Source organism: Dromiciops gliroides, chromosome 3 (assembly GCF_019393635.1).
Source record: "Dromiciops gliroides isolate mDroGli1 chromosome 3, mDroGli1.pri, whole genome shotgun sequence".
In the NCBI taxonomy this organism is placed as follows: Eukaryota; Metazoa; Chordata; class Mammalia; order Microbiotheria; family Microbiotheriidae; genus Dromiciops; species Dromiciops gliroides.
In genome coordinates, this window is record NC_057863.1 from 361549470 (window position 1) to 361569277 (window position 19808).

The 19808-nt window shown below is 35.8% G+C and overlaps 1 protein-coding gene across 3 annotated transcripts in view; it reads right to left on the reverse strand.

The window, feature by feature from the left end:
* ACVR2A (activin A receptor type 2A) overlaps positions 1 to 19808 on the reverse strand; it is a 142747-nt gene that overhangs the window by 16458 nt on the left and 106481 nt on the right. For all 3 annotated transcript variants that reach the window (XR_006355697.1, XM_043996214.1, XM_043996215.1), the window contains exons 5-8: positions 8450 to 8593; positions 5915 to 6058; positions 3646 to 3791; positions 1813 to 1927 (exon numbers count right to left, since the gene is read on the reverse strand). Coding sequence is in view for 2 of the 3 variants with exons in the window: in XM_043996214.1 (XP_043852149.1) it covers positions 1813 to 1927; positions 3646 to 3791; positions 5915 to 6058; positions 8450 to 8593 (549 nt within the window). In the remaining variant the exon portion in view is untranslated. The remainder of the gene's footprint in view (positions 1 to 1812; positions 1928 to 3645; positions 3792 to 5914; positions 6059 to 8449; positions 8594 to 19808) is intronic.

The following is a 19808-nucleotide window of genomic DNA, read 5'->3' on the forward strand; positions in this document are numbered from 1 at the left end:
CTTTATCAAGTGATAAGTAGATTGTTTCCTCATAAATCCTCTGGAATTGTGGTTGTTCACTGTGTTGAAGAGAGTTTTTAAGTCAAAGTTGGTTTTCCTTATAATAATCACTGTTGTTTTATAAATTGTGCTTTTGGTTATTGCTTTTCATCAGGGCTTCTTAAACTTTTTCCGCTCATGGCCCCTTATCACCTGAGAAATTTTTATGCGACCCTAGGTATGTAGGTATATAAAATAGGTATACATAACCTTTTACTGTTGCCAAATTTTTTGCAATCCCCACATTCAGTTACACAACCCCATACGGGATGACAACCCACAATTTAAGAAGCTTTGCTTTATCTCTGAAACCATCCCCTGCATCATTTCTTATAGCACAATATTATTTTATCCCATTCATATACTTGTTCAGCCATTTTTCAACTGATGGGCATCTCTTCCATAACCAATTCTTTATCACTATATAGGGTTCCTTTTCCTCTTTCTTTGATCTCTTTATAGTAGATTGTGTAGCTTAACAGCTTTGGGGGCATAGCTGAAAATTGCTTTCCAAAATGGCTAAACAAATTCATTTCTCCACCAATAATGAATTAACATATATGCTTTCTCACAGCCCCTCCAACATGTCATTTTCTTTTTTTTTTTCTAATTTTGACAAGTTGAAGGGTAGGAGATGGAACGTCAGAGATGCTTTAATTTGCATTTCTTTAATTATCAGTGATTCAGAACATTTTTTTCATAATCCCATGGAGAGCTTCAAGTCATTCTCTGAAAACTCCTTGTTCGTGTCCTTTGACTAACCATTTGTCAATTGAGGAATGGCTTATTCTTATAAATTTGAACCAGTTCTCTATATATCTTAGAAATGAAGCTTTCATCAGAGAAACTTGGTACAAAAGTTCTTTTTCTCCCATTTACTGCTTTTCTTCCAATTTTATTTGCATTGGTTTTATTTGTGCAAAACCTTTTTTTTTATGTAATCAAAATTATCCATTTTACCTTCTGTGACCTTCTCTATCTCTGGTTATGAATTCTCCCCTATCCATTGACCTAACCGGTTAATTTTTTCCTGACTCCTCTAAATTGTTTATATCACCCTTAATATCAAAGTAACATACCTATTTGCAGCTTATCTTGGAATAGAGGGTGATACTGGTCTAGAAATAGTTACTACCAAACTGTTTTCCAGTTTCACCAAGTGTTTGTCCACTAATGAGTTCCTACCTCGATAGCTAGAATCTTTGTGTTTATTAAACACTGGACTGTTGTGTTTGTTTGCTTTTGTACAATGTACATTTAATTTGTTCTACTAATCAATCCTTCTGTGTCTGAACTAGTGCTTAAAACAGTGCCTGGCATATAGTTAGCAATCAATAAATATACATTGATTGAGTAACCAGAACCAAATCTTTTTAATGATTACTGCTTTGCGATAGTTTAAGATCTGGCAAGAAAATGGCTCAAACAGCAAGGAAGGTTTCTTTGGTCTCTTTTTTTAAATGTTAAGTTATAAAGTCTCTCCACTACTGAGTTTTAAATACAAGATACATTCTCACCTATCTGAGCAGATATGCTTAAAATGTTCAAGGATCCCAACAATTATACCACAGCATTAAAAAAGGGCATGGCTTGAGGAAGCTCACTGTATTACCTTTTAAGTAGATCTATATTATTCTAAAGACTAATAAAAATAACAACTTTTTAAAGTCATTGAAAAAAAGATACATAGTTTCCAAGGAATCTTAAGTGACAAAAACAATGGGAAGCCAATTTATGTAATTCTTTAAAAATATATTTTGTCATTCTTCTCACCTGTCCGTGGGTATCACCTGCAGACTTCCCTGCCTCAAATTTTAATGCCAAACCAAAGTCAGCAATACAAGCTGTAAGATTGTTTTTCAATAACACATTTTTGCTTTTGATGTCCCTTAAAAAAAAAAAAGACAGGCAAGTTATTTGAAATAAGCTATAACAAGTTATCCGACCATAAGAGTAGTAGGGGTATCAAATGTAAAATTAGAAAACACACAATTTACAGAAATAAAATAAAACTTAACCTGAAAACAAATAACGAGGTAATTATAAACACCTATTCTTAAACTAAACTGAAGTTAAATGAAAGTATTCCTTAAAGCAGTTTTGTAATTCTAAGTCCAAAAACACTGCTACTGTCCTGTGTACATCTTGTCTGTGCCACTCTCTTTACATTGCCAAACTCCTGTGTTAGAATAAGTGGATTCCCACAGTTATTATATTCCAGGTTTCCATTCAAATAAACACCCATGTAAACAACCAAAAATCACCACTGGGGGAGAGATCAGAATAGTAGTAGTAGTAAGTTCATTTTGGATCTTTACAGTCTTTCAAGAGATTCCCTATTATTGTTATTCTTGCCTTCTTTTCCCTAAGTGTTTAATTCCAAGTTCCAGTTGCCTGTGAATTTTTTTTTTTTATTCACAAAACTAAGGTCAGCCCTAGTTGGCTTTATCAACTCAGGTACCTAGCAAGGCAATAGATTCACTGACAACCAGATTCCCTTCTAGTTCCCTATCTCAAAAAGCTATTCTGAGGCTAAAAGGAGGGGGCTGAACTAAATGACCTCTAAGGTTTCTTCTGTTTTCAACTATAATCCTCTAGTCATATGCATCTATGTAAGTACACAAAGTAGGACACAGAGAAAATCACATAGGAAAAAAAGACAGAGAGAAATACGTAGAGAGATGAGAGAAAAAGAGAGAGACACAAAAACACGTGCTCTCAGATGATGTTCCCCAGAGATACGCTCTTTGAATAGCTTAATGGAGTGAAGGAAGAGCTATGATTGAATACCAAGTGGAATAGTGGAACATTAAGAAGAAATGAAACTCTACAGAAGACATGTCTGTGGTAGCACATGACAAAATTTATAGATAAGGCACCTCAGAAGTCATTAAGTTCAACCCCTTCATTTTAAAGATGAACAAACTAAGGTGCAGACAGGCTAAGTGACTAGCCCAAGATCACACAGATTTTAAGTATCAAAGGCAGGCTTTGAACCCAGGCCTTTCTGAGTACTTTTATTTTGACTTGGCAAAATTTTAAATAAGGCAAGCGTCTGCATCTAAAAGAAAAAATAATCATCCAAATTGAACCCCATATTTGAAGGCAAGTTAAATGTTTCACATGGAACAGGAGTATTTTTCAGGTCAAAGCAGTCTGTCTTTTCTGAAAAAGGTAATTTATTATAAAGACACTATTGATTCAATCTGTGTTTTTCTTGACCCGTGGCTGGAGAAAATGTTTATCTGACAATTCAGATTCTCAGGGAATTAATTAGAAGTGTTTAGAGTCTCCTTTCTTAAATGCATCCCATCATTCCTAATTTATATTTTTAAGCTAAAATACAGAGCAAATATATGTTAATTTATCTAATTTCTAAAATAATGGTGAGGAACAAGAAAATGAAATTCACTGACAATGCTAATGTATAGTTTACTCAAGAGGCTTTTGAACAAAATTGAGTGCAAACCTAAAAAGAAAATACAAATCAATTGCTTCCTATACTACCATTTACAAAACTGGAAAAAGTACATTTGATCTACAGGTGAAGTTTAACTGAATTACAAGGCTCTAAACTACTTAGGAATACTATATAGATTTATCTACCTGTGTGATATGGCAGGTTTGTGACCATCTTTTAAACCAGGTATATCCTCATGTAAATATGCCAATCCTCTGGCCATAGTTTCAGCAATATGGCACAATTCATTCCAAGAAACCACATTAGCCTTAAGAAAATCAGTTAATGAACCCTGAAAGGGGAAAAAATATTTTGTTTACTTTTTATAAGAGATCCACCAATATGGAGATGAATTCATGATCTTATCAGTGAAGATAACTGCTCCATTTGTATAAACCTCCCCCTACCTCCTATCCACAGCCTTCTCATTTTGCAAGATTTCAGGATACCAGTACAATACTCAGGCTATCCACATCTGTTATCTCTCATTCTTGCTTCTCTATTATAGAATGAAAACATTCTTCTTTTTTCCCTTGAGAAGTAGGAAAAGGGAAGCACCTTGTAAGTACTCTTTTTTTTTTTTTTAAGTGAAGCAACTGGGGTTAAGTGACTTGCCCAGGGTCACACAGCTAGTAAGTGTTAAGTGTCTCAGGCCGCATTTGAACTCAGGTACTCCTGACTCCAGGGCTGGTGCTCTATCCGCTGCGCCACCTAGCTGCTCCCAGTAAGTACTTTCAACAAATGATATCTAGAAAGTTATGCATTTAGCATGGTTTGAATCCTCTCAACTGTCCACCTACCTTCTTCCTTCAGTGATCCAAGATACTAACATTTGGCTTATATTTGGGAACACGCTGATTTCTAAATGTTGTGTACAAGGTCATCTACTCTAGTTCTACTCAGATGCCTCACTACCATGTGGAGGTAGCACAGACCTATGCCAGCAGAGTACCAACTCAGCCATACTTTACCAAATTGGAAAGATTTTAAGTACTGGCCTGGGAACCCCATATCTGTTATTTAAATACCAACCTAGTTAAGTTTGGAAAAAGTTTGTTACTAGAAGGATGGCCACCAGATGATTAATATTTTCAGCCACAACTCAGACTGTCTAGTAAGTCATCAAAGAGGTACAATCTACCCTAGTAGAGGGATAACCAATACCTTTTGACATCTTGTGTAAGAACAAACCACAAATTTCTTCCAAAAGTAGGTACAAACAAAACAGTTATATGTGGTTTTTTAATAGGATGATTCCTACTATCATTTGCAATGATAAGACATACCTAAAATGATATGGCAAAGGACTCAAAATTGTAAAATCAAAAATGGTTTAAGGGAAGGGATGTTGCAACAGTGAAAGGTCCATGTTTATAGTCCTGGACATATGACTATATGATGACCTAGTCAACTTTTCTGGACTTCAGTTTCCTCAATTCTAAAGAGATAAGATTTAATGCCCCTGCTGGTTTTGAAATATTAGGATGCAATAATATTGCACATTCAAGAACTTTTTTAAATTATGTATTCTCCAGAGAGAATGATAGGATTCTTGAATGAAGAGGGCAAGCCCATTTATAGAGCAGGGAGCAGTATCACAGAGCATAACAGCTCATTTCTGCTCACCTAATGTTTTTTAGTTATCACAGCACCTTTATGAGTAAAGGAGTAGATGATATCTTCCCTATTGTAGATGGGGGCAAAGCTGAGAAGAAACACTATCAAGTGTCTTTGCTATGATCAACTCGGAAGTTCTCTCTCCCAATAACTGTGTGTTCCATGAGGACAGAGATCGTTTTTTCCTTTCTTTACATCCCCAGCACTTAACATAGTGCCTGACACAGAAAATGCTTGTTGACTGACTGACAGCAAGTCAGTGATAGAGATGAGAAGAGAGAAGCTAGTTTTCCTAAGTTCTGTGTTCTAGCCATCAGACCAGAGCATGGAGCAAAGAAAAGTCATACTGAATAAAAGGATTTACTCAAATCAACTCATAAATAATAGATGAAAATGACTAAGCAAATGGTTGTATCAGAAGCAGTGATTTGGAAATGTTCTGAGAGAGAGAATAGGAAAACGGAAGAAGAAAACAGAGGTAAAAGGTTTCTTCTTTCTTTTCCCTACTCTCTAAACAATAAAATGCATAAGCATTCTTAAATTTTGCTAATGATATTACATTTTAATACCATCATCACTGTTTTATTCAAATTAATTTTAGGAACTCACCTGCCCTACTTCTTCAGAATGTCTACATATAAAAAGCAGAAATAGAGGCCTTATGGGCCTAAAAACGGTCTTTTTACAACAATTTCACAAGGTAATACAACCTAAAATGTATTCATTCAAAGTGGGTAGTTGTTGAGACAAAGACATGTCTCCTTGTGGATATAAAAGTGAATCACTGGAGATATTTACCTTTTCATGAAATGCGGTGATTAGCCAGAGATCAACATCAACACTGGTGCCTCGTTTTTCTGCACCAATAAACTGTAATATATTCTCATGTTTCATTCCAGGAAGACTATATACTTCATATTCATTTTGCCATGACTGTTTGTCCTAAAAGAGAAAAAAATATTTAATGCAAAAGGTAGAGATGTGTATGTTTGCTAAGCTAAATGATTCTGGGACAAATTCCAAAATAAATTGAGCTAGCCTTGAAAAAGTTTCTCTTTTATTACCAAAATCCTGACAAAGGTAAGATTATATTACATTTCTAGTACCTGCAAAGTAAGTATCTCCAAATTCTATAATTAATATGCACAGTTTATAAGTGATCAGAAATGCTTGATTATTGCAATTATGCACTGGTAAAAAAACTTAGGTTTGATACTCGAATGGGGAGGAAAGAGGAGTGTAGCACAGACTATAAGTTCCTTCAAGATAGGGATATTTTTGATTTGAAGTTAGAGTGAGATATTACTAGCTAAATTCTGACGCACATTAGTATGTATTAAGACACTCTGAAAATGTGCACTATAATATTAATAGATTCATATTAATAAAAACCCAAGAAATACCACAGTTTGGGAGTCCAGAACATATTTCTACATGGTATTGGAAGGTCTGTTACCACAAGCATGAGGGTTGGGACTTATTCCTAATTCAGAATAATCTTTCTCAAAGAACATCATTCATATGGAGCTTTAAGGTTTACCTAGCTCCATGACACAGAAAAGATCTAACAAATATAATTTTACAGAAAATCAACATTTTTTTCTTTCCAAAGACTAACTATATTCCTTCCTAGTGAAATTTTTATTATTACTTGAACCATCAAAATTAAAAGATAGGGGATAGCATTTCAGTAAGCATCAAAAATAGAGTACTTCCATTTCATTATGAAAATAATACCTTACTAAATCTGCTTGTGAAATGTTAGTTTGTATTTTCTCTAAAAGGACAGAATTATTAACTACAGCATTTCTTAAGCTAGTCATTTAAAAGATCACTGTCTGGGGCAGCTAGGTGGTGCAGTGGATAGAGCATGGGCCTTGGATTCGGGAGGACCTGAGTTCAAATCTGGCCTCGGACACTTGACACTTAACTAGCTGTGTGACCCTGAGCAAGTCACTTAACCCCAATTGCCTCACCAAGAAAAGAAAAAAAAAGATCACTGTCACTGCTGAAACTTGTGAATTTAAGCTACTTAACTACCAGCAGGAAAACACTAATATTTCTCATGATCATATATGTTTATGAATGTGGTTGAGAGATGATTAGGTTTCAGCCTTCTTGGCCCAAACTATAAGTGGTATGACCTTTAATATTAGAAAGAAGTGATAGGTTTCCTCATATATTACATGCCACAGAACTTGAGATGAGATGAATAAATAGCACCAAAGAAGAGAAATCCAAAGTGTCCCAAAGGTCTTAGTGTAGTTTTAAGCTTTTAACAACTTAGTAAGCATTAAAATGTTAAATACTAAGACCTTTGGAATACTCTGTATTAAAATAAAGATATTAAACAAAAAATATACCCCATCCTACATTATTGCTATCAAGATAAGTGGCAAACTGGAGGTCCACTATCTCAGCTGGACTGGACAGAGTGATAATACAGTTCCAGATTCCTTTCCTGCACTTGAGAATTAGCATTCCTATGCCGAAAACAGAATTACAGAGCTCAGTGAGCTACATCCTTAAGACACTGATATAACTGAGCAAATCACACAGTAGGTACCCAAAAAATTACTTCCGAATTGACTATTTGAGATCATCACTGCTTGAATGAGGTTACAAAGGGAATATTCTAGCGGTGATAAGTCGAGTTTCAGCATAATACATGAAGTCCAGTAGCAATTTTTAAAGTGGTAAGCAAATTATTGGAGGCTGTGGGAGAGTATTATAGTTGCCATATTCTATCATTAACAGAAGAATATAAGGCTGAATGATTGTGTAAAGATTATTTGCTTCTTAAAGTACAAACGGGAATAGACAGTAGAGGCATCATTCCTCTTGGCATCCCTCGCAAGAAGCATCCATGCACACAGTAGACATTTTAAAAAGGATTTGCTGAATTAAATTTTAGCCTGACATTTAAATTCAAAATGGCTATTTCCCTGAAAGCCAACCTACTCTCTTTTCTAAATTGTTTGCTTTCCTGGACTATAATTACACATCTCATTGGAAGAGAAATCTAATTACCAAGACAACAAGATATATTGGGGGCATCACTTTCACTTAGCACTTTTTATTAGCTGAGAACTAAAAAAATATCTTCATAAGTTTCTTCTCACTATAAAGAACAGAGGAAGACTGGTAATGCTAGTTCCATTTTCTAGATAAGGAAACAGAAAAAAAAATGCTCAACAAGTGTCTTCAGACAACTCAGGGCAATAAGTTAAAGCTCTTCTGTTTCCAGACTATTTCTAAGTTGCACAGGCTACCTTGCAATTCCATGTTTTTAAAAATAACATATGTAGGATTGAAAACAAAAAATTAACATACCTGTATTGGAAATATCTTGACAGCCACATACTCATTGAGTAACTGAGCTTTCCAAACACAACCAAATCTTCCCCTTGCTTTTATTTCTAATAACTGTAGGGGCTTCAAACCTAGTAATGGAGAGGGTGGAGGCGGTCCTGGATCCTAGAGATAATTTTTAAAAATTATAATAGTATGAATAATCAACATACCATAATGTTAAACTCTGAAAATATATAAGAAAATAGAAATGTATTAGTTAAAATTAGTAATCTGAAAAAATAACACAAAGATGGCATTAATTAAAATTTTACTGAAAAGTTCAGAAATGAATTCCTCAATTAATAATGATCTGCAGTCATCACAACAAAAAAAGGAAACCTAAAATTTTAAATAAGTTTTCATAAGAGCAGTTTGTACTGGAGCTAGAGCTGAAAAGTAGAAAAGAACATGAAGAAATTCTTTGCTATACTAATAAGATTTCAAAGAAAAATATCTTCTATGTAAGAATATACTAAAAGCTTATGTACTAACAGGTTTCATCCATTTTATGATACATAATGTTTCATGATGTTAGAAGTACAAGGAATGAGAAATTATCAGTAACTTGTAGCTGTCTCTCACCTTTTATGCTAGAGTGCCTAGTAAGCCTTAAATCTAATTCGGTGGATAAAAAAAAAAAAGCCCAAAAGGATTGCATTTAAGTATGTATGTACACAAAGGGATAATATGCATAAATATATTCACACTTATGTTTCCCTAATTAACCTAAATTTAATTTTCAAAATAGTAGTTCATGCCTTGGCTAACAATGAAGGAGAGCATGATACAGTGGAATGTACATAGAATTTAGAGGCAGGGGACTTAGGTTCAAATCCTGAAGCTGCTCCTGTGGAAACCTGGGCAAATCACAATTTCTTTGGGACCAGTTTAGTCACCTGTAAAATAAGAGGAAAACCTCTGAGGTCTCTTTAGATTCTAACTCTATGATCCATGTACAGCTGTTGCCAAGAAATACTCCAGAGGCACATTGATGTGTTTTGGAGCTGACAGGATAAAGGTTGAGGAACACAATGATTAACCATTAATGGTAGTGAAAGAAGTTTGGGGTTTCTGTTTTGTTTTGTAGGTGGGGGGAGCTTAGAGGGATGGTTAACAGAAAAGGGCTATCTACAGTGTACCACAATGATAATAAAAGATATGATGTCATAAGTACAAATAAACTAAGCAAGCTCTTTGTTGTCTTCCACTGAAGTCCTGCTCCACAACTTCATCTTGGTATACAAGAGATCCTTGGCTCTTAAGGCAATACTGGTATAGTGGAAAGAACATTGGACTTGATGTCAGCTGTATGACCACAGGTAACTCATTCAAACACTAAGAATTCATTTTCTTCATCTACAAAGTGAGGACAATAATACTGAATTACAACCATCGAAAGGATATTAATAAAAATGTACTGTGATAAATCAGTGGTGCCACTGTGGGGCTGCTTCTATAGCACAGTCTGTAACCTATTGATACCTTCTCACCTCATGTCATTCTTGTCCATGTCTTACCATAAATCCAATATAGGGGTTCCACCCAAACGTTTAAAAATTCTGTGGATGTGTCTATCCAGTAACCTTCATTCTTGTTGTCATTAACCTATTTCCTTTTCTAGTCATATAACTCTCTGGAGGCATCCCTTACCTCAATTCTTTGACACAAGTCTTTACTAGTCCAGTCACGTAGTCTCCATAATCCTTTGGTCAACTGTAACTTTAGTGCTACAGACTGCAATGTTCCATGATTCACAGTCATACAGAATCACCAAAAGACTACCAATATTTAAAAAAAAAATAACCAACTATTGTTTTGTGGAGCAATCTGGTCATTACGAGCCCCGGGCAATTTCCCAAAGACAACTCAGGATATTGTTGTTCTAGGACTCAATTTTGGTCTTAACATATTATCTATCTACAGTGCCAATCCAGGACAGACCAACTTTATGGACTATCCAGCCAGCCACAGATCATGTATCACCACCCAGACTCACAAAGAATCCCTCTCCTCCACACAGAATCCATGCTCAAAATCCGCCATCACAGTGACAAATACCTATGGTTAGTTTGTTACCCTGTTTCATGCCTTTCTTTATATTAGTACTCACAGATTCAATGAACAAAGTCATCTCTACTGTTAGAACCCTCAAGGAATATCACATACCCTAAAATGTACCTACAAGACATTTCACTGGAGAGCCTTTAAAGCATCTTGTTTTACCAAATCAAAGTATTTTTATAGTCAATAAACAAATGCTATGGAAGTTATGATGAATCTCCCTTAATGAGCTCTGCAAAGTTTCCAGACTTGATGTAATCAGTACAATATTATCTGCAAACAGAAGCATGTGGAAGTCCTCGTTTATATGGACCCTTTTAGCCTTGGAGCTGGACATTCTCCCTGACAGTGACAAACATTAGTAAAGATAAAACTACCCAATTTATGCCTCATTGGATAATAATAATCAGATGGTTATTAAACAAATTTATTTGTTCAATCTTCCAAAAATTTTTGTAGGAATTGTGACATATGGAAGACGTCTTACTGGAAGAAAGTCTTTTTAGGTGCCATTGCTCTACCAAGTCAAATTTTTTTTTAAGTAATCCAAAACCAGTAAGGACAGTGGGTTATCTTGTATTTTCTATACCCTTTCTATACTATAGAATAGTACACTTCTATACTAACAAAGTAGTTTGCCAGAGACTATCATTTGCAAAGTTCTACTTGGTCCCCTCTTAGATGTTCAAAGATGCCTCCAAAGCATATTAGATTGTTCTCATAAAATTTTTGGAGAGATGGGAAAGTAGGCAAATGGATCAGCAGTTATTAGTATTTCCTCAGTAGCCTTTTTTGGTAATGTTAAGGTAGATTTGTTTTTTCTAGGCAACTGGTTATCTTTTCCCACTCTCAGTATCTTGAGAATCAACCTGTCAATAATATCCTTCCAACTGTATTGCCCCTGGAAAGGATTTCCTCTGCATACACTTGGTCCAGCACAGCTGCTCTTCTCATATTTGTTTTGGTCAGGGTTATTTCCAGTTCCTTACAATGATGTTAAGATTTTGTTCAGAGATTTTATTATGAGTTCAAATGTGATAGCTTTACTGCCATTCATGAAGAAAGTTGGTTACAGAAATCTTGAGAAGTCTTTTACATTTTTTGTCTGCGTGTTGCATCCTTTCCAATTTCATCCTTAAATGCCTTCTGGATTATCTGCCTTAGTTGGACCTCTTGCCAAGTTTTCTGACAACTTGTTTTTCTCTCCACTGATTCTCAATGTCTTATGAAGTGAGACTGCTCATAATCTTCCATAACCTTCTGCAAGATTTTACAAACAAATTTGTATTCTGAACTGGTATTGCCTGTGGGTACCAAATCTCTCTACTTGGCAGACATCAAATGTTTACTGGCAGAGGCAGTTTCTAGGTTCTTGTAGTCTGCTAATTGTGTCAAGTGACTTATATTGATTAAACTTCACTAGAAAATAGGAAGAGTGTTTCAATATCTACCCTTTTACCCATTTCTCATTTTTCTTGTCATCTATATCTTCTTTAAATAGGTCAGGCTGAAGTTTCCTAAAGTGTATATTATTTCTTATCCTCATATTTATTCTTTCTTCTTCTTTGGTACTTATTTTGATCTTTAGCTATTAACGGTTGAACCATAAATAGACTGAGGATCATTTCCTACCTGTCGAAATGTTTGTGTTATCTGATTCTTGCCATGTACGGCTCCACCAAACACTCTTCTTAAAGAAAGGTATTGGGGCAACTAGTTGGCGCAATGGATAAAGCCCTAACCCTGGATTCAGGAGGACCTGAGTTCAAATACAGCCTCAGACACTTGACACTTACTAGTTGTGTGACCTTGGGCAAGTCACTTAACCCTCACTGCCATGGGAAAAAAAAAGAATGAAAGTTACTTATGAAATAAGGTATTCATTAAAACCCTTTTCCCTTTCTCATGTATTACACCTGAAATATATTATACAAAATAGCTTTTGTTGCCTTTCCTTGTGCCTAGCTTTGTTTGAAGTCATAATGCAGGGGGCAGCTAGGTGGCATAGTAGATAAAGCACCGGCCGTGGATTCAGTAAGACCTGAGTTCAAATTCGGCCTCAGACACTTGACACTTATTAGCTGTGTGACCCTGGGCAAGTCACTTAATCCTCATTGGCCCCCCCACACCAAAGACCATTGAAGTCATAATGCATTATATGCTGATTTAATTTTGAGTATTTTACCAAGTTATTAATAGAGTGTCTGTCTCTACCTCCTTATCCTCTTTAACAGATGTTTTTATATAACCTATAGTCACAGTTACCTCTCTGCAAATTCTTATCAGGAGCCCTGTAATATAAGTTGGCCAACTGACCTACTTACTGTTCCTTGTGCACAACACTCCCAACATCAACTCCATCCCTTTATTCTGGCTACACCCAATGCCTGCATACCCTTGAAATATTTCTTGAAAAAGCCATCTACAATAGGTATCTCTATCTTTTCTCCTTCCACTCTTTTCAACCCTTACAATTTGGCTTCCAACTTATCATTCCAACAAAATTGCTTTCTCCAAAGTTACCAATCAATGATTTCTTAGTTACCAAATCCAATGGTCTTTCTCAACCCTCATTCTCCTTGATCTCTCTACAACCTTTGACACTGATAGTCATTCTCTTCTCCTTGATACTCTCTTCTCTCTAGGTTTTTGGGCACCTTTTTCTCTTCATTCTCCTGCTACCTATACGGCCAATCCTTGGTTTCCTTTGCTCAATCCTCATCCAAATCACACTCTCTACCCACAGGTTTCCTACAGGGTTCTATCTTGGGACCTCTTCTCTTCTCTCTCTATACTAATTCACTTGGTGATCTTTTTCAACTCCCATGGATTTAATTACCATCTCTATGCTGATTATTCTCAAATTTGTCTATCTTGCTCTAATTTCTCTGCTGACTTCCAATCTCATCTCTCCAACTGCCTTTAAGACAGCTCAAACTAGATGTCTAGTAGACATATTGAAGCCAGCACGTCCAAAATGGAACTCATTAGTTTTCCCCCAAACCCTCTGACCCTCCTAAGTCTCCTGTAACTGTCATGGGCAACTCATTAGCTTTTCTCCTAAATCCTCCCCCTCTTCTAACTCTTCTATGACTCCTGATGGAAGCACTATCCTTCCCAGTGCCCAGACTGGAAACCTAGATTTAATCCTTGACTCATTATCCCTCATCCCTCTCCCATATCCAATAAATTCCAAATAGGTAGACCTCTAGGATTCAATAGAAAATCCTGTTCAGAATTCAAAGCCATTCATAACCTAGCCCCCTCCCACCTTTCCAGTCTTCTTACACCTTACTGCCCACCCCATGCTCTTCAATACAATGGCACTGGCCTCCTTGCTGTCCCACAAAGAAAAGAGCTCTCTGGCCATTTCTTCTGGCTGCCCCCTCCCTGTTTCCCCTCCCCCATGCCTGCAATGTTCTCTCCTCAGCTTTAGCTATTGGCTTCCCCAGCTTTCTTTAAACCCAAGCTAAAGTCTCAACTTTCCACAGGAAATCTTCCCTAATCTCTCAATTCTAATGCTTTCCTTTTCTTACTCATTCCCTGTTTATCTTGTCTACAGCTTGTTTACTTGTCTCTTCCATTAGACTGTGAAATCCTTGAGGACAGGGATTTTCTTTTGCCTGTTTTGGTATCTGCAGCACTTAGCATGTTGCCTGGCACATAGCAGGTGCTTAATAAATGTTTATTAACTGACTGTCCCGGACTGTCCCTTCTCACCTCTGCCTCTTGGTTTTTCTAGCTTCCTTTCAAGACCCAGTTCAAATTCCTTCTTCTGAAGCAGGACTTTCCCAGTTCCCCCAGTTGCTAGTCCCCTTGCTTTGAGATTATGTTCCATTTACTATGTAAGTACCTTACACATAGTTAGTTACATGTTGTTCCCCCCATTAGAATGCAAATTCATTAAGGATAGGTACTGCTTTTATCTTTCTTTGTATTCCCAGGGCTAAACACAGGGGCTTGTTTGTTGTTTAGTCATTTTTCAGTCCTGTTCAACCCTTCATGACCCCATTGGGGTTTTCTTGGCAAGATACAGAGTGTTTGCCATCTCCTTCTCCAGGTTCATTTTACAGATGAGGAAACTGAGTCAAATGGGGTTATGTGACTTGCCCAGGTCACACAGCTAGTGCACTTCTGAGAATGAATTTGAACTCAGGAAGATGAGTCTTCATAAATAAATAAATAAATAAATGAAGCTTAATGAATGTTTCTTGACTAATAGTTAAAACAATATTCTGCCAACTTTAGTTGAATCTCCGAAAGAGGATCTGAGTCATCTCTCCATTTAGGCTGCAAGTTTCTTTTGTCTTCAGACTTCCTTTACAGTCAAGATTGATAAAATAGGATGTCTAGATTGATTGATATGATTCAACTTCAACAGTCTTTACACCCTCATTGGTCATTGGAAGAAAAATCACAAATTTACAATACATACTAACAATTACATTAATTTCCAGAGATAATTTAAAAGTTGTATTCTTAGCAACCACTTCCTGACCTCATTGCTTTTCTGCCACTGTAGAAATGAAAGAAGACTACAGGCTGTTTTGTAGTTTTCTTTATTTCTTCAGTTGCCAAGACCAAGGAATTCATCACCAAGCAGCCAGCATATTGGTGATAAGATCCTTCTTAATGAGTTAGGCTGGTCTTTGGAAAGCAGATACAGTCTATTGCCAGGACCATTCCTGAAGCCTGTGAAGCATGGTAGAGAACTTCTGAGGATTCATATTCACTGGCATAGCCTATAAGAACCGAGGGTCACCTTGATGTCCACACAAAATAAATCATGGATACTTGAGAAACATTCTATACAAATATGATGATAAGGACAAAGACAAGCATATGGATAAGTACCTGTGCTTTCATTGGTATCGGAATGCCCAGGTGAGGAAGTTCCCTCTACCAATGTAGATTAGTACTTTTCTATAACTTATAAAGGGCTGTTTGGAACACAAGGAAATTAAGTGATTGGAATCAAAGGCACAGAGCCAGCATGTATGAGAGGCAGGATCTGAAACCCTTCCTTGAAAGCTAGCTTCAAGGCCAGATCACCAGAGAATCTTTCCCTATTCCAAAGTATCCCCTGATATAATACTATGCTTACTTTGGTAACTACAACTAAAGCAATTAAGTGGAAAATTTGAAAATGTTCCAGAAAAAAAGTAATTGAAATGATTAAAGATTTAGATTAGAGCACTATAAGGAAAAAAATAAGTGATTTAGCCCAAACTAAGAGGAGGCCAAAGGTGAAGGTCCTTAACAACAGCTTCTAAAGATATGAATTAGTCCTTTACTTTTCATCTATTAAAGGACAAGGCAAAATCAATTATAGCTCAAAGGGGATTTGAGCTAGATACTGGGGCTTAAGAGACAACTAACTGATAGCACTGAATGTGGAACTGTATACTACAAGTACCTATCTTTGTTCTCTTCTTTTTTTCCTTCATTCCAATAATCCCTCAGGCCTGAAACTTCTAATTCAGGCCACCATGTAGCCCATAAGGCTATACTCAAGAAGGCTGCTAACATTCCTATCTGACATATATTAGAAACCCTTCTCCTGAGGGGCAGGGGGAGGAGCCAAGATGGCGGAGGAAAGACATTAAACACACAGAGCTCCTGACACAATTACCCCAAAACAACAATAAAACAAGCTGGAGTGGCAAAACCGACAAAAGAACGCTGAGATAATTTTGCAGAAACCCTTCTCCTTCTACCTCAACCCCAACTGAAAGCTTGGAAAACAGTTCAATGTATTTCAACAGGCAAGTTTAATATCTTCCTTCCTGAAAAAGAGCAAACAATTATTTTTCCAAGATGGTTTAAATGAAGTTCTACTCTAAGGCAAGAGAATAAATTAAAAGAACTTTTGTGATTCTTCCTAATCTAATTATTTCACAGATAGGGTAAATTAACTTCTTCTTTTCTTTCCCACCTCCAGTACATATGGTTACCAGAGCAGAAAGATAGCAATGCCTTAATTCAACAGAATTGAACTTGTAAGTTCAACTTATATCAAACATGTATAACTCAGGTAAATTTTCCAAGAAAAATGATTTTACAGAAAAGATAACCGTAAACTTGATCAGTCTTTAAGGTTCATGTATATACACAAGCAAAATTTAGTACAACAACCACAAGGTAGATATGAAAGTTTAATGTGTGAAAAGTTTAAGTATCCATTCAGTTAAAGATTTTTCTCTTTTACATATGGATACCTCTACTCCTCTACATTGTGGCATAGAGGCTAGGTTAGGCTTTTGAAAGTTATAACAATACAACACAAGGTCTGGCAAGTCCTATCCAGAACGGAAAGGCTTCAAGTACAGATCTGATAAAGCATTATGACTATTGTCTAAGGACCGGCCAACCTAAGTTCAGAAAGGCTCACTGTTGCCCAATTAGTAATGAAAAAAAATTAGCCATAATTCATGATGATCTTAAGACATGAATAGAGTTACCATACCATTGAAAAAACAGATCCTTGAAATGCTCAAGATGGATGAGTTAGAAAGGGAGCCCTAATTAGATTAGTAGTATCCTGGAAATTAAAAAAAAAATACAAAGAGACTTTAAGACAAAAAGGGTGGTACATCATGGAGAAGGATCCTATAATCTGAAGTCAAACACTGAATTTTCTACTCTAACTTACATGTATAAAATTAGTTAATGACTATACCTTTCTTAGTTTAACAATACCTACTAGGTATTCCAGAAGGTGTGAAGACTAATTATGGCTTCAAACAGAATTTCAGAAGTATCTAATTTACCCTTAGGGACACAAAAGTTTTTTCCACCACCACAAATTTCTTTTGTAGCTTTTAGTGTGCTGTTTTTAAGAAATATAAGAATTTCCAGTCTTAGAGCTTTAAAAAAGAAAATTTTGCTAAAGAGCTACCCACCCCCCCAATTCTTCTAAACTTCCACATTTTATTTATTTTTTCTACATGTTTATTAAGGTTCCAACCCATGCTAAGTTCATTTCTATCTGGTTTTTGGATTGGTCAAAATCTAGAACAATTTTCTAATGGTACTACTACTAGTAGTACTAGTACTACTACTACCTCTCTTTTCCATGATTCTATCCTAACAGTTCTGTAAAACTATTACTATGAAACTAAAATCAATTTAAAGAGACTATTACAATCTAGTTTACAAAATGATAAACTAGGAATACATTAAATTCCTCTCAAAAGTTCTAAGAAGTAACAGAGTATATTAATAGTAGAATATTGAATGAACTATAACTATAAAATATAACTGAATTACAATGCTATTCAGTATCTGAAGGTTTACAGGTTAAAAAATGAGTAATTCTGCAATTCTTGAAGAAAAAACATCATAACAATGACTATATGTATTTGTTTTTAAAATGTAAGCATTCTAGAATGCTCCTTTTGGAATGTGGTATGGGTGGGAGGAAATCTGTGGAAAAGTATTTAAGAGATCAAGGGAAAACTCAGTACCCTTCAGATGGTTAATTCTACTCTACTATGAGTATATTCCATTCTACTACTCTACCTATTAATATTAACTACATATTAAAGACTGAGAAAAGGAGAAGAGAAAGTCCATTAATTTCTGTATGACCACTGGCTCATTCAACCTCTCTGGGTCTCAGTGTCCTTCTCTTTAAAACAAAAGAAGTTAAATAAGATGAGCTTTATAAAATATTTTTAAGGCCTAACATTCTTTTGAGCCATTGGTGCTCTTTAGAAAAATAATATATGAAGTGATCTTCAGTAATATCAAATATATCAATTTATAACAAAAACTTTGGGATTTTATGTATACTAAATGGCATCAAGACATTGCAAATAACCTTTCGAAAATTCACAGAAATGTATATACAAAAGTAAAAGATTTCACTCAGAAAAGATACTGCATTTTTATAACTAAAAATAGAAATCTATATAGATACACACATAAGTACACCTTTACTTTTTTTTTAATAGTCTTGATCAAATAAAAACTACTCAAATTCAATCAAACTCTGAATTAACATGTGCACCTGCCAATAGCAGTCAGGCAGCAGCACATGAAACAGTTTCATCCAGCCATGCAAAAAACAAAAACAAAAACAAAAACCACTTTTATGAGGACAATTATAAGGAGTGGAAGAGTTCTGAACACCTACAATCTACAGTAGAAAGAGCTTAGAATGCAAAGCCCAAGTACCTGGGTTCCAATGCCCCCTCTGTTATGTTACATCTGTAGGACCTTGGCAGATCACTTTTCCTCTGGGAGTATCAATTTCCTCACTCATAAAATGGGCAGATTCAGGTAAAGGTTCTCTAAGAGCACAACTCTAAATCCTCTGAATCTCTATAAATTCTCTATCTGGGTTCTTAATTCCCATGTGAAATTTTTGTCATTTTCAGGATTAAAAGTGAAAGTCGGGGGGGCTAGATGGCACAGTGGTTAAAGCACCAGTCCTGGATTCAGGAGTACCTGAGTTCAAATCCAGCCTTAGACACTTGACACTTACTAGCTGTGTGACCCTGGGCAAGTCACTTAACCCTCATTGCCCTGCAAAAAAAAAAAAAACAAACAGTGAAAGTCTCTAAATATGTTTCCCCTGGGGCAGCTGGGTGGTGCAGTGGATAGAGCACCAGCCCTGGAGTCAGGAGTACCTGAGTTCAAATCTGGCCTCAGACACTTAACACTTACTAGTTGTGTGACCCTGGGCAAGTCACAAGCCCAATTGCCTCACTAAAAAAAAAAATTTTTTTTTTTTAAAATGTTTCCCCTTGCAGATTCATCTAGCCCTCTAAAACTAAAGCTCTGCTTTGGTAAAACTTGAGGTAATCTTTCTTTTGCATTGGTATTTTAATTAATAGAAGAATAAATTATTGTTGCCTCTTTATTTGGAGTGTACAGTATGCTGTGAGTCTGTAACATATCATAGTTTCTTCTGTTTAAGGCTGAAGTCTAAAAAAAAAAAAACCAGCAAAACAGCAAAAATAACCAATCACCACAAATTTCTGGCCAATAGGTTTTGCTCAAGTGTAGTACAAAATTTGAAAATATGATAGTTAAAGAGCCAATATGTAATAACAGAACACTGCTAGATTTGGTAGTTAGAAGACCAGTATTCAAATCCTTATTCCACATCTTTCTTACTTAAGTGACCTTGGGCTAGCCACTAAATCTAATCTGTTAAGTGAATAAATTGGACGAGATTATCTCTGTGGATCTTTTAACTTTAAATCAATAATCTAAGTTCTTAAGATGAATCAAAGACAGCATTTTAAAAATGAGTGCCCAGTAACATGCT